This window comes from Pelodiscus sinensis, chromosome 2, assembly GCF_049634645.1.
Source record: "Pelodiscus sinensis isolate JC-2024 chromosome 2, ASM4963464v1, whole genome shotgun sequence".
Taxonomy (NCBI): Eukaryota; Metazoa; Chordata; order Testudines; family Trionychidae; genus Pelodiscus; species Pelodiscus sinensis.
The window spans coordinates 13,645,375-13,665,348 of NC_134712.1; the positions used below are offsets into that span (position 1 = coordinate 13,645,375).

A 19,974-nucleotide genomic window follows, 5' to 3' on the forward strand; every position below is an offset into this window, starting at 1 on the left:
TTTAAAACATTCCAGATAGAAATATCCAAGCATCTGTCTTTATCATCGTGGCTAGCCTTCCTGAAACAAAAGAGATCTAAGTCTGTTCAGTCACATTATTATAGGTCCTTATACTGAATATATTATTTTGTTGGCCTGCATCTGGTTCTCATCAAAGAGCTCAAAAATCTTTCCACCACCCTGCACAAAATGTACCAAAAGTTGCAGAAGGAATCATTTCTTTTCCAATAGATACAGAGAAATTAGAGAGGGGGAAAATGGTCTGAAGTAAAAAAATCTATCCCCTGTTGCCATCATAGGATGGTCTTTACTATTCATTCTGGTGTTCTTTCCAGGAATATTTTAAATGACTGTTATCATGAGACCTGAAGAGCTTATAGATTATAGCAGGTGATGGGACAAAACATGGGAGTTGGGGTTTTTGCTTTTTTGTACTGGAGAAGGGCAATGAAGAGAACCCTAGCCCACCCAGAGATCACACTAGCATTACAGTGAATTTGGCCAAGTATTTTATAAAGCACCTAAACTGATTCTTTCTCCACTCATCACTATTTATATATAGTCACAGAGGAGTAGCTGTGTTAGTCTGTAATTGAAAAACTTAAGCAACGAATAGTCCTGCAGCACCTTAGAGACTAACAAAAAATGTTTTTATATATAGTTAGTCAGTCTCTCGAGGTGCTACAGAACTACTAATTTTTTTTAAAAGTTACAGGCTAACACAACTACCCCTCAGACTTCTTAGCACTTGAGTAGCATATGGTAGAAGCAAACCATCAGATCTTCTGTAAGGCTAAATGGTACCCATCCAGTGTTACAATTGTATTAAGAATTAACCTTCAAAGAAGGGATAATGGAAACCAGTGTTCATAGTGATTTTTGTCTTTCAAATGGCTTGTGACTAAATTCTTTACAGGAAACTATTAAGAAAACTTGCTGGCCGCTCAGCACAGCCCTGTTATTGGCAAGATCTCTGCTACGCAGGTCTTAGATCTGCTTAGCGAAGAGATGAAATAAAGAGTGGGAATTAGAGAGTCAATTCTTATCACAGACTGAGCTTCATAGCAGGTTCCCCCACCCCCCCACTGCCATTATAATTACAGACTCCTGCAACGTGTTCCATGCAGGTGAGCTGCTCCTGTGCTCTTGAAAAACCCCACTGACTGCAGTGGGATGTGGTGAGTGTACGGGACCACCTGCACAGATCAGACAGCATACATGGAATAAATGCATAATAGTGCTACCCTTTCTTTCCATCCACCCTACCTCCCACTGGCTCCTGGCTGTACATGACAGCCTGGGTCTGTACTAGGGTGGGTGTACTGGCAGAGAAAAGCCAAAACTTTAGTCCACCAACCACACAGAGTCCAAACTCCCACAGTGGCTACACATCCCTCCTTGCTATCCATGTGCTATCTATTACGTTCTATACACATACAACATGCATTCGGCATTAAGGCCAGAAAGGACCTTAGGGCATCTAATCTGAGGGTATGTCTGTTGGAACTATACTAGCGTGCTGCTGTAACTCGGCTGGCATAACCCTGCAGTGTAGAGGCATCTTACATCCCTGCGAGCGACAGCAGCTACACGGCTGGAAGCATCCAGCCTTGCTGCATGTACAATGGGGGTTAGGTCAGCATAAGTCACTCAGGGATGTGGGTTCCCCCCCCCCCACTGACAGACATAAGTATGAAGAGCTAACTCTGCACATCACATTGTCACAATGAAAAGAAATATCATTGCACACCTTCTGCTGTTCCCCCACATGCCCCTGCTCAGAGCTGTGGATTTTCACATCCCTGAGGGATGTTTTGAGTGCCTCGTAATCCCAGCGATTACCTATCTCATGGGAAAGCTTTCCCTTCAGCATAGTGGTGATTCACTAAAGCAGTAATTCACAGTGTGCAGCTGAGCTGCACTGTGTATGAAGACAAGCTCCAGGTTAAGAAATAGCTGAAATCCCAAGGGTATGTGGAAAGCATGGGCAGCACCTGCGCCCCCTGTTCAGAGGTTAGCCCCCTGCCCTACTCTTTCAGCCTAAGGTCCCTCCCCATTCTTCCTTCACATGCCACACAATCTCACTATCTTATCCACCACACATCCCCAAACAGTGCCCAGAGCAGCCCTGAATTCCAGCTGGCCCACCAGTGCCCAAAGCAATCGGGAAGAGCTCTGAGCCCTGCCATGGTCCAGCCCCAGTGCTGCAAGAGGGAGCATTAGCAGAGGTTTTGGGAGGCTGAGCATCACCAGCCTCCTTTACCTGCAACCCATCATGGGAGGGATGGGGAAAGTGCCGTTAGACTTATGTGCTTGCAAGAAAGGACTGCTAGTTCTAAGAACTCACGACACAGAGATTATATATAGTGCTAATGCAGCCACTCCAGGAATTCAGAAAGACAAGGTGAGTGATGTAATCACAAACAGATGTTGGCCCAATAAAAGGTATTACCCTCAGTCACCTGGCCGCTAACCCAGAAAATGGGCAGATACATTTCATTATGGCTTGGTTCCCATGTAGAAAAACAAAATATAATGTAAGTAACAGATACTGCCCTGCCCCCTGCAAAACAAACATTGATGAAAGTTTGGTTGTACCCAGGAAAGCTCATGATACAAAGCTCATGTCACTCTCTAAGGCTACGTCTACATGTGACTTGTGCTGGACGAGGCAATGCAAATGAAGCACTGATTAGCATTTTGTCATGCTTCATTTGCATAATCTATTCCGAGCGTTTTTTGCGCAAGAGGTGTTTGCACAAAAACATGTAGTGTGGACATTTCCCTGGGGAGGCATAAGGATCTTGCACAAAAAGGGGTTTTTGCACAAAACAGACATGGCCACGCTGGTTGTGTTTGCACAAAAGCCTCTTGAGCAAAAATGACTCGGAATAGATTATGCAAATGAAACGCAACTAAATGCTAATCAGTGCTTTATTTGCATTGCCTCTTCCGGCACAAGCTGTAGTGTAGACAAAACCTAAAATGACACAGAACTGCTTTTTATTGTTCCAGATTAAGTGTTTACAATAACAAAGGTTTTTAGACAAGTATCAGAGGGATAGCCGTGTTAGTCTGAATCTGCATAAATAATGAGAAGTCTTGTGGCACCTTATAGACTAACAGATTTCTTGGAGCATCAGCTTTCCACTAAAAATTCCACTACATGTATCTGATGAAATGGATCTTTGCCCACGAAATTTCCACTACATGCATCTGACGAAGTGGGTCTTTGCCCACGAAAGCTGATGCTCCAATAAATCTGTTAGTCTGTAAGATGCCACAGGACTTCTTGTTGTTTATAAAGGTTTGTAGGGTAGTGTGAAGTTAGAACAAAACTATTGCACAATATCCACATGATCATTTGGGCCACCACCCTCACAGCACAAGTCCAAACCAAAAGGTGTGAAACCAGTGGAGGTGCCTTGTTATAATGATCATTCATGTGTGAATAGTCACAGGAAGGAACAGCTAAAACCCTCTCAAAGCTTTTCCAGCAGTTGCACTAGCTGTGAAGGTACCTAGTGCCCTGCATGAATAGAAAGCTAGTATATGCATCTGATCTGAAAAAATGACACATGGATATAAAGTGGGTATCTGTGGATTTGCAGGCTCTAATGGTATCAGGACACCTCTGCCTCCAGGCTGTGCCAAGAAGTGCGCACATTTGGAATCCATGATGCCCCTGGCTGGTGTACATGTGGGTGGGATCCAGATGCCTGTACAAGGTTGGAAAACCAGACTTGTGCTGGGCACATTCTGGATGGAAACGCTCCCTTTGCCCTCCCAGATGTTAGGGAGTGTGCAGCAGACCATGATTCATAGAAGCATAGAACACTAGAACTGGAAGGGACCTCGAGAGGTCATTGAGTCCAGTCCCCTGCCCTCATGGCAGGACCCAGCACCATCTAGACTATCCCTGACCGGTGTAACCTGTTCTTAAATATCTCCAGCGATGGGGATTCCACAACCTCCCTAGGCAACTTATTCCAGCATTTAACCACCCTGACAGTTAGGAAGTTTTTCCTAATGTCCAACCCAAACCTCCCTTGCTGCAGTTTAAGCCTGTATATGAAAAGCATTTGCCACATTGGCAACCAGATTGGCAGCGGCTGAGAAGGGGGAGAGGCATAGGCTCTGATAAGATTTCAGCCCACCAACTACACACTCCATGACTCTTCTACACCTACTGATTTTGTAACTGAATTCCTTTCTTTCAGGGTCATTGATGCTGGGGTATGGTTTTGAGAGCCAAGTTAGGAGCAGAATTGCCCAAAAAGCTGGCACAGATACACTATAGAGAACTATATTGTTTCTGGGAAACAGAATACCTTCTTGCCCCTTCAAGTGCCATCTCCTCAGAACCACAGTGCTGTGAACCTTTCCAGTATTTCCCATGCTGGTATTCACAAATCTGCTTCTGTGGTCCACTAAGCCTTGTACAATGAGTGAATAGTAACCATTTCTGTTCACAATCACTTGCCCCTTTTGGGGAGCAAGTACTGGGACACAGATGCCATTGATGGCCCCTGCATTTGGAAGGCCCATCTTCTCAAAGTGAGCTATTATTTCTGGAACTTTTCTTTTGGCAGCCATTTGTGGGTAGTGCCATGTTAAAAGCCTCAAATCTGCACAACCACAGCCCTGGGAGTGGGTTTTCCAGCCCTGAAATGGTTCACAGTGAAACTACAGTTGGTGTTGCCAACTTCCACATTACGATAACCACTCTCTTTCTGGAGTTGAGTGTTCTCACTGGAAGTTCAGTAAAAGTTTCTCACACCGCTTCATGAAGTGTTTGGTTTCCTCATTTGGAATTCTGAAGTTGCTGCACATTATCCCAGGTTTCCAAATCAACATGTGTTCTGCTGCACACAAGGGCTATGTCTACACTGGGGGTTCTTGCGCAAGGGTTCTTGTGCAAGAACTCTTGCCCAAGAACATGTCCACATTGCAATGTGTTTTTGCACAAGAGCATCCAAGGCAGTGTGGATGCCCTATTGTGCAAGAAAGTTCTGATGGCCATTTTAGCCACAGGGCTTTCTTGCGCAAGAAACCCCTGCCACGTGTCCACACTGCCCTCTTGAGCAAGAGCTCTTGTGCAAGAGGGCTTACACTTGTTAGAAAAGAGTGTAGCTCTTGTGCAAGAATCCCTCTCTTATCACACTTTACTGTGAATCTTCTTCTGCAAGAGCAGGCGGGCAGTGTGGACGCTCTGCAGAAGAACGGCAATTCTTGTGCAACAACCCGCCAGTGTAGACAAAGCCTCTCAGTCTACCCACAGACAGCCAGGGCAACACAAGCATTAGCATTTACTTGTCATTCATCCTCCAGGTCAGCCATCTTTGATGCATTAGAAAGTTCCTCCCAAGTCCCATCCAGCATCTTGTAATCACCTACTCCACTGAATAAATGTCTGGCCCATGATAAGGAGCAGAACCGTATCATCATCACACCACTCCATGTCTTCCATCCATTGTAGCATGGGCAGGCATGAGCAGGAACTGCCATTGGTACTGCCCCATCATTTCCCAACACCTCACACCAAAGCAACTCCTCTAGTGTTCCCCTTTGATGCACAGAACGCCTGGACATTACCTCAGAAATGGTAGTGCTAACATTTCGTAACAACAGCGGCAGTGTGGATGTGAGAACGCACATGTACACAGTGTTAAATGCATGTCCAGCACAACAGATGGGGCCATTCAGCATGGATATAGGGAACAAGCACGAGTGTATATCCGGTCAAGTAACTGAGTATGCGTGCCAGCATTGATAGAGCCGCCGACAACTGCGCTGGGGATAAGGGTATAAAGCATTCCAGCCAGTAACAAATCTGCTTCCGCTCATGCAAATAAATATCCTTGTTAATACAACAAGGAGCCTGGTGGCACTTTAAAGACTAACTAGTTTATTATGGCATAAGCTTTCATGAGTTGCAACTCATTTCTGCAGAGGCATGACGGGAAAGAAAAAGAAACAGATAGTAGGGAAACTGATGGCAGTGTCATATCAGAGCTAATTCAATCCGGGTGGATGTGGATAAGAAGGTGAAAAGATGGGAAGTGAAATATTACTTATTGTAATGAGTCATTCCCAGTTCCTATTCAGACCCATTTGGGATGGTATCAAATTTGCATATGAATGCCAACTCAGCAGTTTCAAGTTGCAGTCTGTTTTTGCAGGGTTTTTTTGCTTGAGAATGGCAACTTGCAAGTCTGTAACGGTGTATCCAGGGAGGTTAAAATATTCTTTATTTAGTTTTTGTATGTTACTATTCTTGATGTCTGATTCGTGTCCATTTATTCTGTTGCCAACTCTGTCCACACATCTACCCTAGTGAAACCATCAGCAAACCTAACCTCATCAGCCACACCATCAAAGGCTCATCCGCCTGCACATCTACTAAGAAGATATATGCTGTCAGGTGCCAGCAATGCCCCTCAGCCATGTACACTGGACAAACCAGACTGTCTCTATGCAACAGAATAAATGGACATATATTTCCACTGGCTAGTCAAAACAGGACTACTTTATGAAGGACAATGCTTTGGTATATTTGTATTGAGTCCAATTCAAGAATTATGAAAGCCAAAAAGTCTCTCTCCTGCCAGCACGGATCCTCTTTGTAAATATTTTGTTTAAATGCTGTAAGAGTAGGTACTTCTTTTGCACAGTAAATCTCTGCCTACCTTAATTGCCTTGGCTCTGCTGATTAACCCATCTTGTTGAGCACTTCCAATGAGCAGATCCACCTTCGTAAGTCGAGGACGCTTCAGGGCTGCTGTGAGAGGTTCCTGAAGGTAGACTCCATCAACCACAGGGCCCCAGTACTGAAATGGCCCACTTATAGCTAGGAGCTGTGGTCAAAGGGAACAAAGAATAGTACAGTACAATCATGATCAGGATTTTCAAAAGTGCTCAGTGTTGACTGGACTCTGTTGCCCTTGAAGTTAATGGTAAAACTCACATTAAATAGGAAAAGTGCTGTCCTAGAGATGGGCCGGCCAAGGGACTGCTAAAGAGATGCAGGGCCTTCCACCGGGGAGCAGCTGGGCCAGATTAGGGACATTCCCATCTGACCACAACTTATTTGTCTGTCTGCCTGAAATGATGATTTGAGTGGATGGTCTAACAACCCACAGAACACAGTCCAAAATCACAACAGAAAGGAACCAGAACCTTTGCAGTCATTGACTAACCTCAGTAGAGGAGCCAAGAGGGCAGCTCTAAGGGATGAGGCCCAGTGTTGTGCTGTGACTGGCTAACTGGTATTGCTGATACCTCTTCTTTACCTGGATGTGAAGGACTCCACCCGCCAGGCCTGTTAGCATGACACATTTCATAGGCATTACATTAAATGCAAAGCACAATGATCTCTTCACACTTCCTCTTCTGCAGAAAACTCATGGAAACTAGGGGTCTGATTCCCATCTACGTTAAGGCCATTCCCCTCCCTGACAGAGATCACTGAAACTCACTTCACGATACATTTACACTGCCAAAGCAATGCAAATGAGCCTTAGTTTAAAGGAGAATCGGGTCATAAGTATCAATATGCCAAGCCCTGAGTTGGTGGGCATCGGGGGATAACACCACTGAAGTCAATGCCACTTTACACCAGCTAAGGATCTGGCCCAGCATCTGTACATGTTTAACATTTCAGTCATAATACAAAGTCGTGTATACTGCTACGGCGCACCCTCGTCTGTGCATCATTGAGCACATTGGCAGGCAACTGGCGGAGACAGGACAGAATTTCCTCACTGCTGGATGAAGAGCATCCAAATTCATTAGCCAGAACTGACACTTGGTCTCGAGCTTTCTTCTCACTAATCACTGAAGCTGGAGAAAAAGCAGATCCTCCCTAAAAGAGAAAACAGACACCAAGTCAATTGAGCCTATCAATATGTGCTTCCCTGGTGCATGGTGAGAAGCTGGCAGAAAAATAACTGCTTTGGAAAATGGAGGGAGAGAGCAGGCCTGGGTGCTAGTCTCATCTCTGCCACATATTTTTGTAAGACCTTTGGCAAGTCACATAATTTATTTGTGCTTCAGTTTCCTCTTCTGTAGTATGGGACAATAATCCATCTCATGGCAGTTTGAAACCTTTAATGGAGAGTGATACATATTACTGTGGTCTCACAAATCTCTGTTAGTGTAGTTTAAGCAATGGCCACTACTTTCACTGAGCTAATGCCATGTATTACCGGTTATTCCGTTTGTGTTATAAAAGCAAAGGATGCAACCAAGATCAGTGCTCCCTTCTCCTTTCAGTATGCAAACGCACAGGTGGGCGTGAGCCTCCCACAAAGTTCTTATAAGCTAACTCTCATACCAGTTAGTCTTTTATATCTGTAAGAACTGCACGCCCAACAATGGTAAGGGGAGCATGATCTGGATTCCTCACTAGTGATGAGGCATGACCAGGAGGATGAGTTTGTTGGACTAACGGGGGAAGTGGGGGAAATCGTCTTTGTTCATTATAGCTTGATGTGGAAATGATCGAGATACAGAGCATATAGAACATTACAGTGCTCTTCTGAATAGCATCAATATTTAAATCACTTGCCAAAGCCAGAGAGTTCAGACAAGAACTACCCAAACAAGAACTCTTGAGTTTCTGGCTTCCAATCCCATGTTCAGAATCTCTCCCCAACACCCTCCTTGCCTGTCACAGCTGGGGCTGTATTTGGAAAACAGCTTACTGGGAAAGGATGTCATGATGTCGTTGAGTAACCACAAAAGCCACTTATTCAAAATGCAGGTATGTTAACATTGCCTGATAGCATCTGACCTACAACATCAGTGCTGGAATACGCAATGACATGGTTAAAAATGACTCAATTCTAATTTCCAAACATTTAGATCAGTTTACTATAATAATTGCTCAGATACACTTCCGTCTTTAAAAAAAATAACCCAGAGAAGCAGATTGCCTCTGCTGATTAGCTTTTTAAAAAATATAACACAAGTTAAATACAAACCTAAACACTCAACCCCCCCCCCCAAAAATGAAGGCAAAGAAAAAAAATCAAAGTATTTTTAAATATTTGGTCTCTGAGAAGCCATGAGTAGCACTTAAAAAATCCAGATCCATTTCTTTGTTTCTAGTAAGCATATACATGGACTGTATGTAATGAAGCATTCTGTCTGATTCCTGAAGCGATGATCACTTTGCATATATAATCAGAAAGGGACTATTGTTTATATGCTGAGCCAGTCCTGCAAGTTAGCCACCTGGATAGCTCATTATTACTATACTCCTTAGGGTATGTCTACACTAGCTCGTTAATTCGAGCTAGGTAGGCAAATCAGGGAACCGGAGTTGCAAATGAAGCCTGGGATTTAAATATCTCAGGCTTTATTTGCATGTTCACGTCTGCCCGCCATTTTTAAATCCCCCTTACTCCGAACGAACTGCCCGTGGCTACACACAGCAGTTTAAAGTTAATCCGAACTAAGTCCTTAGTTCGGATTACTGTTACTCCTCATGTTAATTCCACAAGGAGTAACAGTTAATCCGAACCAAGGATTTAGTTCGGATTAACTTTAAACTGCCGCATGTAGCTGTGGGCAGTTTGTTCAGAGTAAGGAGCATTTAAAAATGGCGGCCGGACGGGAACATGCAAATAAAGCCCGGGATATTTAAATCCCAGGCTTCATTTGCAACTCTAGTTCGCTGATTTGCCCACCTAGCTCGAATTAACAAGCTAGTGTAGATATACCCTTAAAGATTTTTTTCGTTTGTTAAGTCAAAAGAAAAACCACCATTAGGGACCTAGAAAGACAGTCCAGCTATTTATTCATTAGTTTGGGGTTAGATTACAGGAAGGCTGTATGTAAGCAAAGAACATGTCAAACTATCAAGAGTGCAGAATTTCTGGTCTCAAAGTAGTTACTGTAGGAAGAGTCTATGGGCAGGTCTACACCATGGGTCGATGTTGCCCGAAGGTACATTACTCCCGCTACATGAATAGTGTAGCTGGAATTGACATACCTGAGGTTGTATTGCTGTGGGGTCTCCACTGTTGGGGCGTTGATGGAAGAAACTCTCCCATTGACTTCCCTTATGTTCCTCATTCCAATGGACTACCAGAGTCAATGACAGAGCAACTGGCAGTCAATGTAGCGGGTCTGTACTAGACTTTCTAGATCAACCCTCATGGGATTAATCACCATACCACTGGTTTCCCGGCAAATGTAGGCCTGCTCTAAGAGTTGAAACAGGCCAGGAGAAGTAAGAGGCATGAATTCTATTCTCAGCTGTGCCATTGATCTTGGTGATCTTCGACAAATAATTACATGTGTAACAATCCCAGCCTTACGTGGGTATTTTGCAGATAATTCAGTAACGATTGCAAATTGTTCTGAAGTCAGTGGAGAAAAGGTGCCAGACAGGCCAGATTCTCTAGCTTGCTGCATTGCCTGAGAAGGGCAAAGCAAGATGAGACTGTCCAGAACTTCCCTGACTGAGAAACCCATACTTTTGGAGGAGCGCTTACCAAGTGTAGAACCAGAATACCAAGTTCCTATGCCCCTTGCACTGGGAATATAACAGCGCTCTGGAGAGGCGCTGGAGGCATGGGGAGGATGAATATCACACTTCCGCTGCTCCCAGTTAACAGATGGCCCTTACAGTTGCCAGTAAATGCAAGTTAGAGCAGCCCCATGATTGCTCTAGCTGAAGCACAGAGCAGAGAAACAGGGAACCAGCTGAAAGTCTGGCCTTATGTACCAAAATCACTTAAAACTGCTATCACTTCTGCCCGCCTCTGGGCGTTCCCTCCCAGGCTGGGAAATGGGGCTGAAGTCACACAGCTCTTTACAAAGATGAGTGTTTCGAAGTAGGAGCTGGATAAAGAGATACAGATTAATAATTTGGCTGACAGCCAGGGCATGGTTTTAGCGCATCATGTCTATCTCCCTGCAGGATTTTGTTTTGAAGCAGTTTAAGGAATAAGAGTGACAATCTTTTCCCAGCAAGCTAGTCTCATGGAGGAACCTCAGCTAATCAGGACTATCATGTCCTTCTGGCAAGTTGCTGTAGTGTGAATTCCATTGTGTTAGATTGCAATGCAGAGTAACCAAGGAACAGAAGCCTTCATGCTGGCTTCCTGCATTTGTGCTTGTTCAGATTTGTAATACAGAGTAACAGACTGCACCACAGCTCAGATCACCAGAACGCCTCTTCTTCCCCCCTCTCTCACTTTCACATGAGTATCCCACCTTAATCTTAGAGAGACAATGTGGGTGAGGTTATATCTATTATTGGACTAACCTCTGCTGGTGAGAGAAGCTTTGGAGCTCTTCCTCTGTTCTGGGAATGGTATTAAGAGTAGGAATGTAAGAGAGTAGTTGATTAGTCGACTACCCGATAAGCCTAGGCTTATCAAGTAGTTGAGTTGACTACTCACATTCCCCCTCCCGCCTTGCTGCCGCTATATCAGAAGCAGAGGGGAGGGATGAGCAGGAGCCGGTACAGGGGGGAGCCGGACAAGGGCTGGGTAGTCTTGGCTCTTGCTGGGACCAAATCCCACTGTGGCTCTGCAATATAAAAGGCAGTAGGAGTCGGGCAGCCTGCCCCCCTCCAGTTCCTACTGTGTTTTAAACTGCAGAGCTGCAGCAGAGTTTGATCCCCAACCCGGTACGAGCAGGGTCTGAGCTGGGCTGCCTTCCCCCTATTGAGTAATTGATAAAAATTCTATCAACTGCTTGATTACTAAAATAACCTAATTTTAACATCCTTAATTATGAGTGTGAGAGCTAAAATGCAAGGTCAAACAGATAGTTTAGCTTAAATAAGCATATTCTAAGGAACCATTCAAGATGAAGTGGCCTGTTAACACCATGCTTTTAAGACCATGATTTTAGTGTCAAGCAAAGTTATGAATGTAATAAAAACACTGAATTTATGGCCTCTCATAGCAATCCATAACCCACTAACCTCCTTCCCCCTTGTTTGTCCTATGACTACATGGGTGCTATCTGCTAACAGGCTACTTCACTTTGAATGGTCCCTTAGAATGTGCGCTAACTTATGCTAAACTATCTATTTCACCTTGTGTTAGCTATGACAATCTTACATAAGAACATAAGAACGGCTGTACTGGGTCAGACCAAAGGTCCATCTAGCTCAGTATCCTGTCTACCGACAGTGGCCAGCACCAGGTGCCCCAGAGAGGGTGGACCGAAGACAATGATCAAGCGATTTGTCTCCTGCCATCTCTCTCCAGCCTCTGATAAACAGAGGCCAAGGACACCATTTTATCCTCTGGCTAATAGCCTTTTATGGACTTAACCTCCATGAAATTATCTAGCTTCTCTTTAAACTCTATTATAGTCCTAGCCTTCACAGCCTCCTCTGGCAAGGAGTTCCACAGGTTGACTACACGCTGTGTGAAGAAGAACTTTCTTTTAGTAGTTTTAAACCTGCTCTCCATTAATTTCATTTGGTGTCCTCTAGTTCTTCTATTTAGGGAACTGATAAATAACTTTTCTTTATCGGCCCTCTCCACACCACTCATGATTTTATAGACCTCTATCATATCCCCCCTCAGTCTCCTCTTTTCTAAACTGAAAAGTCCCAGTCACTTTAACCTCTCCTCATATGGGACCCGTTCCAAACCCCTAATCATTTTAGTTGCCCTTTTCTGAACCTTAGCCCCAGTCTATGCTACAGAATTACTTTGGTATATCTGTGTTGGTTAGGGGTGTGAATAATCCACATTCCTCAGCAACATAATTATATAGACTTAAACATTGGCGTAGATAGCACTGCGTTGACAGGACAGCTTCTCCCATTGCCATAGCTACCCCCACTCATAGAGGTGGAGTGATTACATCAACAGGATAGCTTCTCTCCTCTTGGCTTACAGCATTTTCACCAGAACACTGCCGCTGCACCAATGCAAGCTTCTAGTGTAGACAAGCCCAGAATACCTTCCTTCAGACCTGAAGAGGAGCTCTATACAGCTTGACAGTTGGTCTCTCTCTTCAGCAGAAGTTAGTCCAATAAAAGATATTACCTCACGGACCTTGTCTCTCTAATATCCTGGTAACAACGCAGCTACAAAAACACAGCATCTATCCCTTGATCTCCCATTTAAACTGAATGACTTTCTAGGTGCCCACCTTTACTGAATCTTCATATGGTTATTTACAGACTAGCACATTTTTAAGGAGGACTGGAATGAAGACAGTTAACTGAGAAGGCAGCAGATCAGATCCTGTTCTTGTGTAAATCAACAGAATACCCTTGACTTCAAAAGCTTAATAAGAGTGAAGTTTGCTCCTACTGCAATAAGAGACTAGACCTTTGTTTGTTCCCAGAGTTCAGCCAATAGCAATGTTATGATTATTTAACATGGGTATAATGACAATACTTCAACACCAACAAGAACAGGGCCCTGTTATACTAGGCATGGTACAAACACAGAGCAGTAGACAGTCCTTATCAGCTTCAAAATTAGCTGTGGCCCAGCAAAGCATTTACATGTATGTTTAGTATGAAGAATGGGAGTAATCCCATTGACTTCAGTTTCCCGGCTAACGTTCTATACTAGATTGGGACTATATGAGGAAGAACGTTGTATAGGCTTTTGAGTCAAGATTTGTGCAACGTTTGGAGTGAGATCTGAAACGACACAAAACTCCCCCATTGATTTGAAACTCAGTTCACAAATCTTCCCAGGGAACCTGGTCTTGTTTTCAGAGACATTGGCCACTACATGGTGTGGCATGGATATACAGCTTCTCCTCCATCTTGTCTGTCTTGCCCATTTTCATTGTAACTCTTTAGGGGCCGGCACCACTTAGTACTTTGTACAGCACCTACCACAATGGGGCTTCTCAGACACTACTGTAGAAACATGTTTATTAATCATCATCAGGGAAATCCAGGGAAAGTCAAACAAGCCAACCAATATGTGGCCTGAAATTCTGTGAGACTGCTGATTTGCTCAGCCTCCTCCTTTTCAATGCAGAACTACACACTGGAGTATTCAGAGGAATCCCCAGACATACAGCTCCTCTGGGAGCGGTACTCTCCATGGGTCAATGGGAGCTAGCAGGAGCAGCGGAGTACAAAAGCAGTGAGAAAAATCTATTGCATTTCCTCATGAGCTCAGGGTATTTACATACTCTAGGAGTGGGATCTCCAAATTCTTCCATGGGGAAAACCCCTGCTCTCCCTTCCAGCCAAACACAAAAGGGCTGAGTTTTGTTCATAGGAAACTCCACAAAGGTTATTCCTGTAGAGGAAAGAATACAGGCCAGATCCGCAGCAGGGGTAAATTAGCATTACCCTCTTATACATCAGCTGAGCCCAAGTCACAAAATTCAAAAGAAGATCCAAGCTTCCCAGAAGTTTGAAGTTTTGGTGATGGCTAGGAACATTTTAGGGATTTTACTTTAGAACTCATCTCTAGCCGTGATCTTTTTTCTCTTCCTCTAGCCAGTTCCTTTTGCAACTGGCTCAGCAATAATGTTTGTTCTGTAGTTTTTCGTGGTAGTGACCATTTCCTCAATCTGCGCTTTTTTTTAAAAAATAATAATAATTGTATTCAGGAAGTAAGCCTTGCACTTTGGTTTTAAATGTAATATAGGATCCAGCGTTATGCCTCAGAATTAATTACTTATTTTTTAGACATGGACCCTAATTCAGCAAAAAAGCATTATTTTCCCTATTGTGGTACTTCTGCTGAAAACTGTTTGAAGGTTGGAGGGGAGTGGGGAAGGGGAGAAACATTCCTATTAACACAATTCAAATTCACGCCACAATTTGAGCTCATCATTTCCTCGTCCGTATCTGCAGACCTCAGGAGCAAACACAGTGAACAGAAGCCAGAGACTACGACAATAAAGGCTTAATCTTTGAGCAACATCTCATATTTAACAAAAATATTCTATATACACCAGCAGAGGTCTATGATTTCAGGGGAGACTCGTGGAGAAAATAGATATATCGAGGGCCATGCTTTTCTTTTCATCACCATCACCATAGAAAACACTTTCTCTATTACTGATTATTTGTAGTAACCAGGGATAAATTGGACATTAGCTTAAAAGAAATGGACCAATTTAAGGGGATGCAGAAATGTTGAATGAATTGTTCACTCACAGTGGCTGAAATTCCCAGTATTGCTATCTCCAAGCTTTCAAACATCTTGAGTCAGACACAACAAGATCATGAGATTGGCTTAAAAGTAATAAATGTGGCGTTCTTTTATTTGCCTTTTGATTTTCAAATCTTTTTCTGGGCACACATGGGGGCAAGAAACTTACTTTTAAATGGAAGCTGAGATTCCCACATTTAAGCTGAGTCTTTAAAAAATAATGCCTGACATATCATGGGACTCATGAGTTAGCAACGATGCCCCTATGCAGAAGGTCAACAAGACCAATTCGCTGTACAAATCCCACTCCTAATTGGGCTTACATGCAATTTAAGTCACAGACAGTTCTGGGGTAGCCCTCTATGACCTATGGAAAATCATCTGACTTCTATGTCAACCCCTGTGGGAAAAAAAAATCAGTACAACTATAACCTCACTGAAAATGAATTGCTGCAGTTGAGTTAAGCAATCCTAGTGAATGTTATTTCATCCCCCCAGCCCTCATCCCCATTTACAGGAAAGCAACACTGCATGTTGTGCAATCGCACAAGGGCAATGAGAAGCAGCTTCAATTGAAAGACGGTATTATGCGAACCACGTTAGCATTATTGTTCAGGGACACCATGAGCGTCATCTGTGAGTGGAACTAGAAACTTCCTCAGACAGCTGGCTGCCACAACTCCCTCCATTCACATGCATTCTGAAAACATACTTCTGCTAAAGCAGTGGTTCTCAAACTTTATGATCCGTGGACCATCTGGCTGAATGCAAACCTTTCCGCGGCCCACCAGTGCTAATGGAAACTCACTGTTAATTACATAATGACGCCCGAGCCATTTTGCTGGTGCTGCAGCTAGGGAGAATGGTTTCATTTACATTATTACACAGACTAAGCGTTTTGATTTTCTCATGTTAGTTTATCAAACTTCCTTTTAAATAAAGTAAAATATTAATTTATGTCCAACACAAAAGGTTTCAATGCTTCCTTTATTTATGGCGGGGTGGGGAACCTTTTTTGGGTCGGAGGCCTCTGACCCACAGAAAAATCCGTTGGGGACCACATAAGTGAGAAGCAAAAAAAACGCTCCAACCTCCCCCCCCAACCCTCTCTGATGTGGCCCCCAACTGAGACATCTCACTCCTCTGGTGCTCCAGTCCTACAAGGTGAGGGGAAGAGACAAAGAGGAATGAGGTTCAAGGTTTCCCATAGGCCAGATTTATTTTTCTGGGATGCCAGAGCTGGTGGATTTTGTGGACCCCTTTAGGCTCTGGGGTGGGGACAAAAAGAAGGGGTTCAGTGTGCGGGACAGGGCTACCAGTGAGTGGGATAAGGATGGGGGTGCAAGATTTGGGCAGGAGGTGGGACACAGCAGGGGTTGAGGGTACAAGGTCTGGGTGGGAGGTAGGGTGCAGAAGCAGGCTGGGAGTAGGCTGTCTGGCAAGCAGAGAGAGAACAAGAGCAAGGGAGGGTGCAGTATGTGGCTAGGAGGGAAGGTACAGGAGCAAGGCAAAATTTAGGAGCAAGCTGGGGGTTTGAGGTCTTGGCAAGGGAAGAGTGCGGGGATCTGAGCATGAGGAGGGACACTTACTTGGCTTCAATGCCCCGTTGCAGCGGGGAAAGCCTCTGGACAGCATGTCACTGCCCTACTCTTCCCCCAGTGAGGTGGGGAGGGGGAAAGGAGCTCAGCTCCCTCTCTGGCCAGCAAGTAGCTCCTTGCCTCTCCACTCCATGACTGTCCAGTTCATTTACCTTGCCAGAGATGTTGGCTCCCAGCGTCCCCCCACAGCAGAACTCTCACTTCACAGCCTAAGAGGCAGGCCTGCTCTCCCCCTGCACTGTTCCAGGACCTGAGCTCTGTCCGCTCCCTGGCATGGGTTAAGCCATGAGCAGTCCCTGGGGTCTGCTCTTTTCACAGGCTTGCCTTGTGGGGAGGGGTCACACTTTACCAGTTGCCCCCAGGTCCTACGATCTCTGAGCATGACCCCATTGCACCCCAGTCTCCAATTCTCCCATTACCTCCTCACCCTGGCCCCTGCTTCCCCCGCCCCTAGACCCCACCCTGGCCCAGTTCTGCGAGGGATCCCTGCGCCACCCATAGTGTCAGACAGGGAGCAGGGCCGGCTCTCGAGGGCACGGGGGGTGGACCCTGTTGCTTCCTTCTCCCCCAGTCCTCCCACTGCCTCATTGCCAGCCCGCGACACCCCAGATCCCTCCTGCCCATCTCGCCTGGTGGTGGCTGCTCAAGGACAATCCTGGCCAGGCCCCAAGGGCAGGGAACCTGTTCCCTCTCCCCGCCCACATGGGTCTCTGCATGCCAGCGGGGCTGGGGTGGGTGGAACAGCAGCAGCACACAAGCAGGGGCAGGACCTCAATCCCACAGCTCTGCACGGGGTCCCTGGGCTGCCTGGTGGAAGCGGGTGGGGAGCTGGGGGCGGATGCAAGTGAGGATCTGGGTCTGGGCGGGGCTTTCTTCACCTCCCACACGCCCAGAATCCAGGGAGGGTGCTCTAAGCCTCACAGCTGTGCAGGCTCCCCAGTGCGTGGGGCAGAAGGGAAGGGGGGGGGGGCTGAGTTTGAGGCACGGACCACTAGTGGTCCATGGACTACACTTTGAGAACCACCATGCTAAAGTCTTTCAGAACTGAACCACCACCAACCTACTGCCAGAAACCTGCACCACAATGGCTTTTACCACCTGTACCACACAAGAAACTGCTCTCCCGGGGAGCAGTATCCCTCCATCATTGTCCTCCACACGTCCCATCACGAACAAGGGTCTGTCTTGCTCTTTTCTTGTGCTTTTGGACTAACTGTAATTCCTGTTTGGATCTCTTCTGCCCTGGGATACTCACATTGCCACTAACTAATGGAGTAACTCTGGGCAGGTATGATTGAGCAGAAGCCAACTCAAGCTGCCTTGACAGCTGCCTGAAATTGCACCATGCATGTGAATGAAGACATAACAACATCAACATCAATAAGAATACCAAAGGGCAAGGCTGGGATCTGTGTAACGAATACTCCAGTGCTGAAGCTAATGAGAATGCCCACATTTGTATTTGATCAATGTCAAGTATAAAGCTAGTGATAGAAATGTAGCCGTGTTAGTCTGGGGTAGCTGAAGCAAAATGCAGGACAATGTAGCACTTTAAAGACTAACAAGATGGTTTATTAGATGATGAGCTTTCGTGGGCCAGACCCACTTCCTCAGATCAAATAGTGGAAGAAAATTATCACAACCAGATATATTTTTTAATTGTATCCTTTGGTATATATGGTTGTGACAATTTTCTTCCACTATTTGATCTGAGGAAGTGGGTCTGGCCTACGAAAGCTCATCATCTAAGAAACCATCTTGTTGGTCTTTAAAGTGCTACATTGTCCTGCATTTTGCTTCAAGTATAAAGCTGTATTTTTGTCTATTATTGGTTAGGGATAACAGAAGGCAGCATCCCGGAGTCATGGCGCTCACAAGCACACACAGGCTGGGAAGAAGTAATACAGCATGCAAGTAGTGCAGTCAAATGGCACTTGGCCATGCCCTGAGAAAAGTATGTTGAGGTCTTCCCATTCCCAACACAGCAGAAATGGGTCTTCTAGAGAGACTTCTATGTTGGAAGGATCTATTGGATGAGCTCAGGAAGATAATAACAAACATAGGGGCTGCAGTGAAGAAGGCTCAGAGGTGATCAAGCAAGATGCTCACAAACAGATGAAGCGAGGAGTGTTGGCAGAGCAGTGGAATGATGTTGAGGAAATATTGTGGGTCTGAGCTAGGGATGGTTTTGAGGCACAAGACTCCCTGTGACAGCTGAGATTTTTCAAAAATGGAAAAGAAGTTCTGACACTTTGCAGGTGGTATGATTTTTTTTCCCTTGCACATCTCTCTCCAGGTGCCATTCTGCTAGTAACCAAGGAGGCTCTGCAAAGCAGTGTGTGCCGGTATCTCAAATGACACACTTGCTGTTTGCCTGATGGTTACTTTATCACAAATTACAAGCCCTCCTCCCAAAATGCGACAGCAATACTCATCGATTTGGAGGTGCAGAGCCAAGCCTGTATCGAATCTCACTGCTTATCATATTTTAGAACCTATGAGTAGCCTATGGTGCTGGTATTACCCCTTGCGCAGATACAAGGTGGCCACTGTAGGTGCAGTGCAGAGTCCTTTAGCCCAGCCTTCGCAATCAACAGTGTATACAAGGAGAGCGGGGATTCTCATTTAATTCCCTCCAGCAAGAATTGATCCACGTCTCTTTAAACATGGCACCCTTGGAATCAGCCCAGTTTGGGACCAGACTGGGCCCTGTTTTGGCAAGGACAGGTACGTTTCAATCCAGCTTTGTGAACAGCAAGGACAGGTACGTTTCAATCCAGCTTTGTGAACAACAGCTGTTGCTCAGTGCCCTGTGCCTTATACAGTGCACTTCCCTGGCTCTCTCCAACAGAAAAATACTTGTCTCATGCCCTAAGTCCTTGTCAGCCTTCAGACTGCTCTGCTATGGGCTAGATTAAGAGTAACCAAATGCAAATATACATGGAGGAAGAGCCGGGACAATAAACACCTCCTCCCAACATGTGCATCCCCCCACACATAATCCCAGTCCTTGCACTCCCTGCACGAAGGAGCTGCACCAGGTTTAGGCTGCTATTAGAAATAGAGTAGAAGGGTGAGGACAGAGCCCTTGGCCCTTTACACAGAGTCTGTACAGACCCTGCTCTAGGCTCCTCCAATGATTCCAGAGACATGGTGCTTCAGCGGGGGAAATGCACTTCCTGCCGCAGAACTGTGTCATCCAGAAACAGCTCCTACAGTCAGACGTTAACTGGCAACAATAGTCATCCAACGCTACAATGGCT

At 45.2% G+C, this 19,974-nt stretch overlaps 1 protein-coding gene across 2 annotated transcripts in view; it reads right to left on the minus strand.

The window, feature by feature from the left end:
* Positions 1–19,974, minus strand: part of TG (thyroglobulin) — a 189,032-nt gene that overhangs the window by 20,742 nt on the left and 148,316 nt on the right. For both annotated transcript variants that reach the window (XM_075920103.1, XM_075920102.1), the window contains 2 exons: positions 7,700–7,864; positions 6,690–6,857 (listed from right to left, as the gene is read on the minus strand). In XM_075920103.1, coding sequence (XP_075776218.1) covers positions 6,690–6,857; positions 7,700–7,864 — 333 coding nt within the window. The remainder of the gene's footprint in view (positions 1–6,689; positions 6,858–7,699; positions 7,865–19,974) is intronic.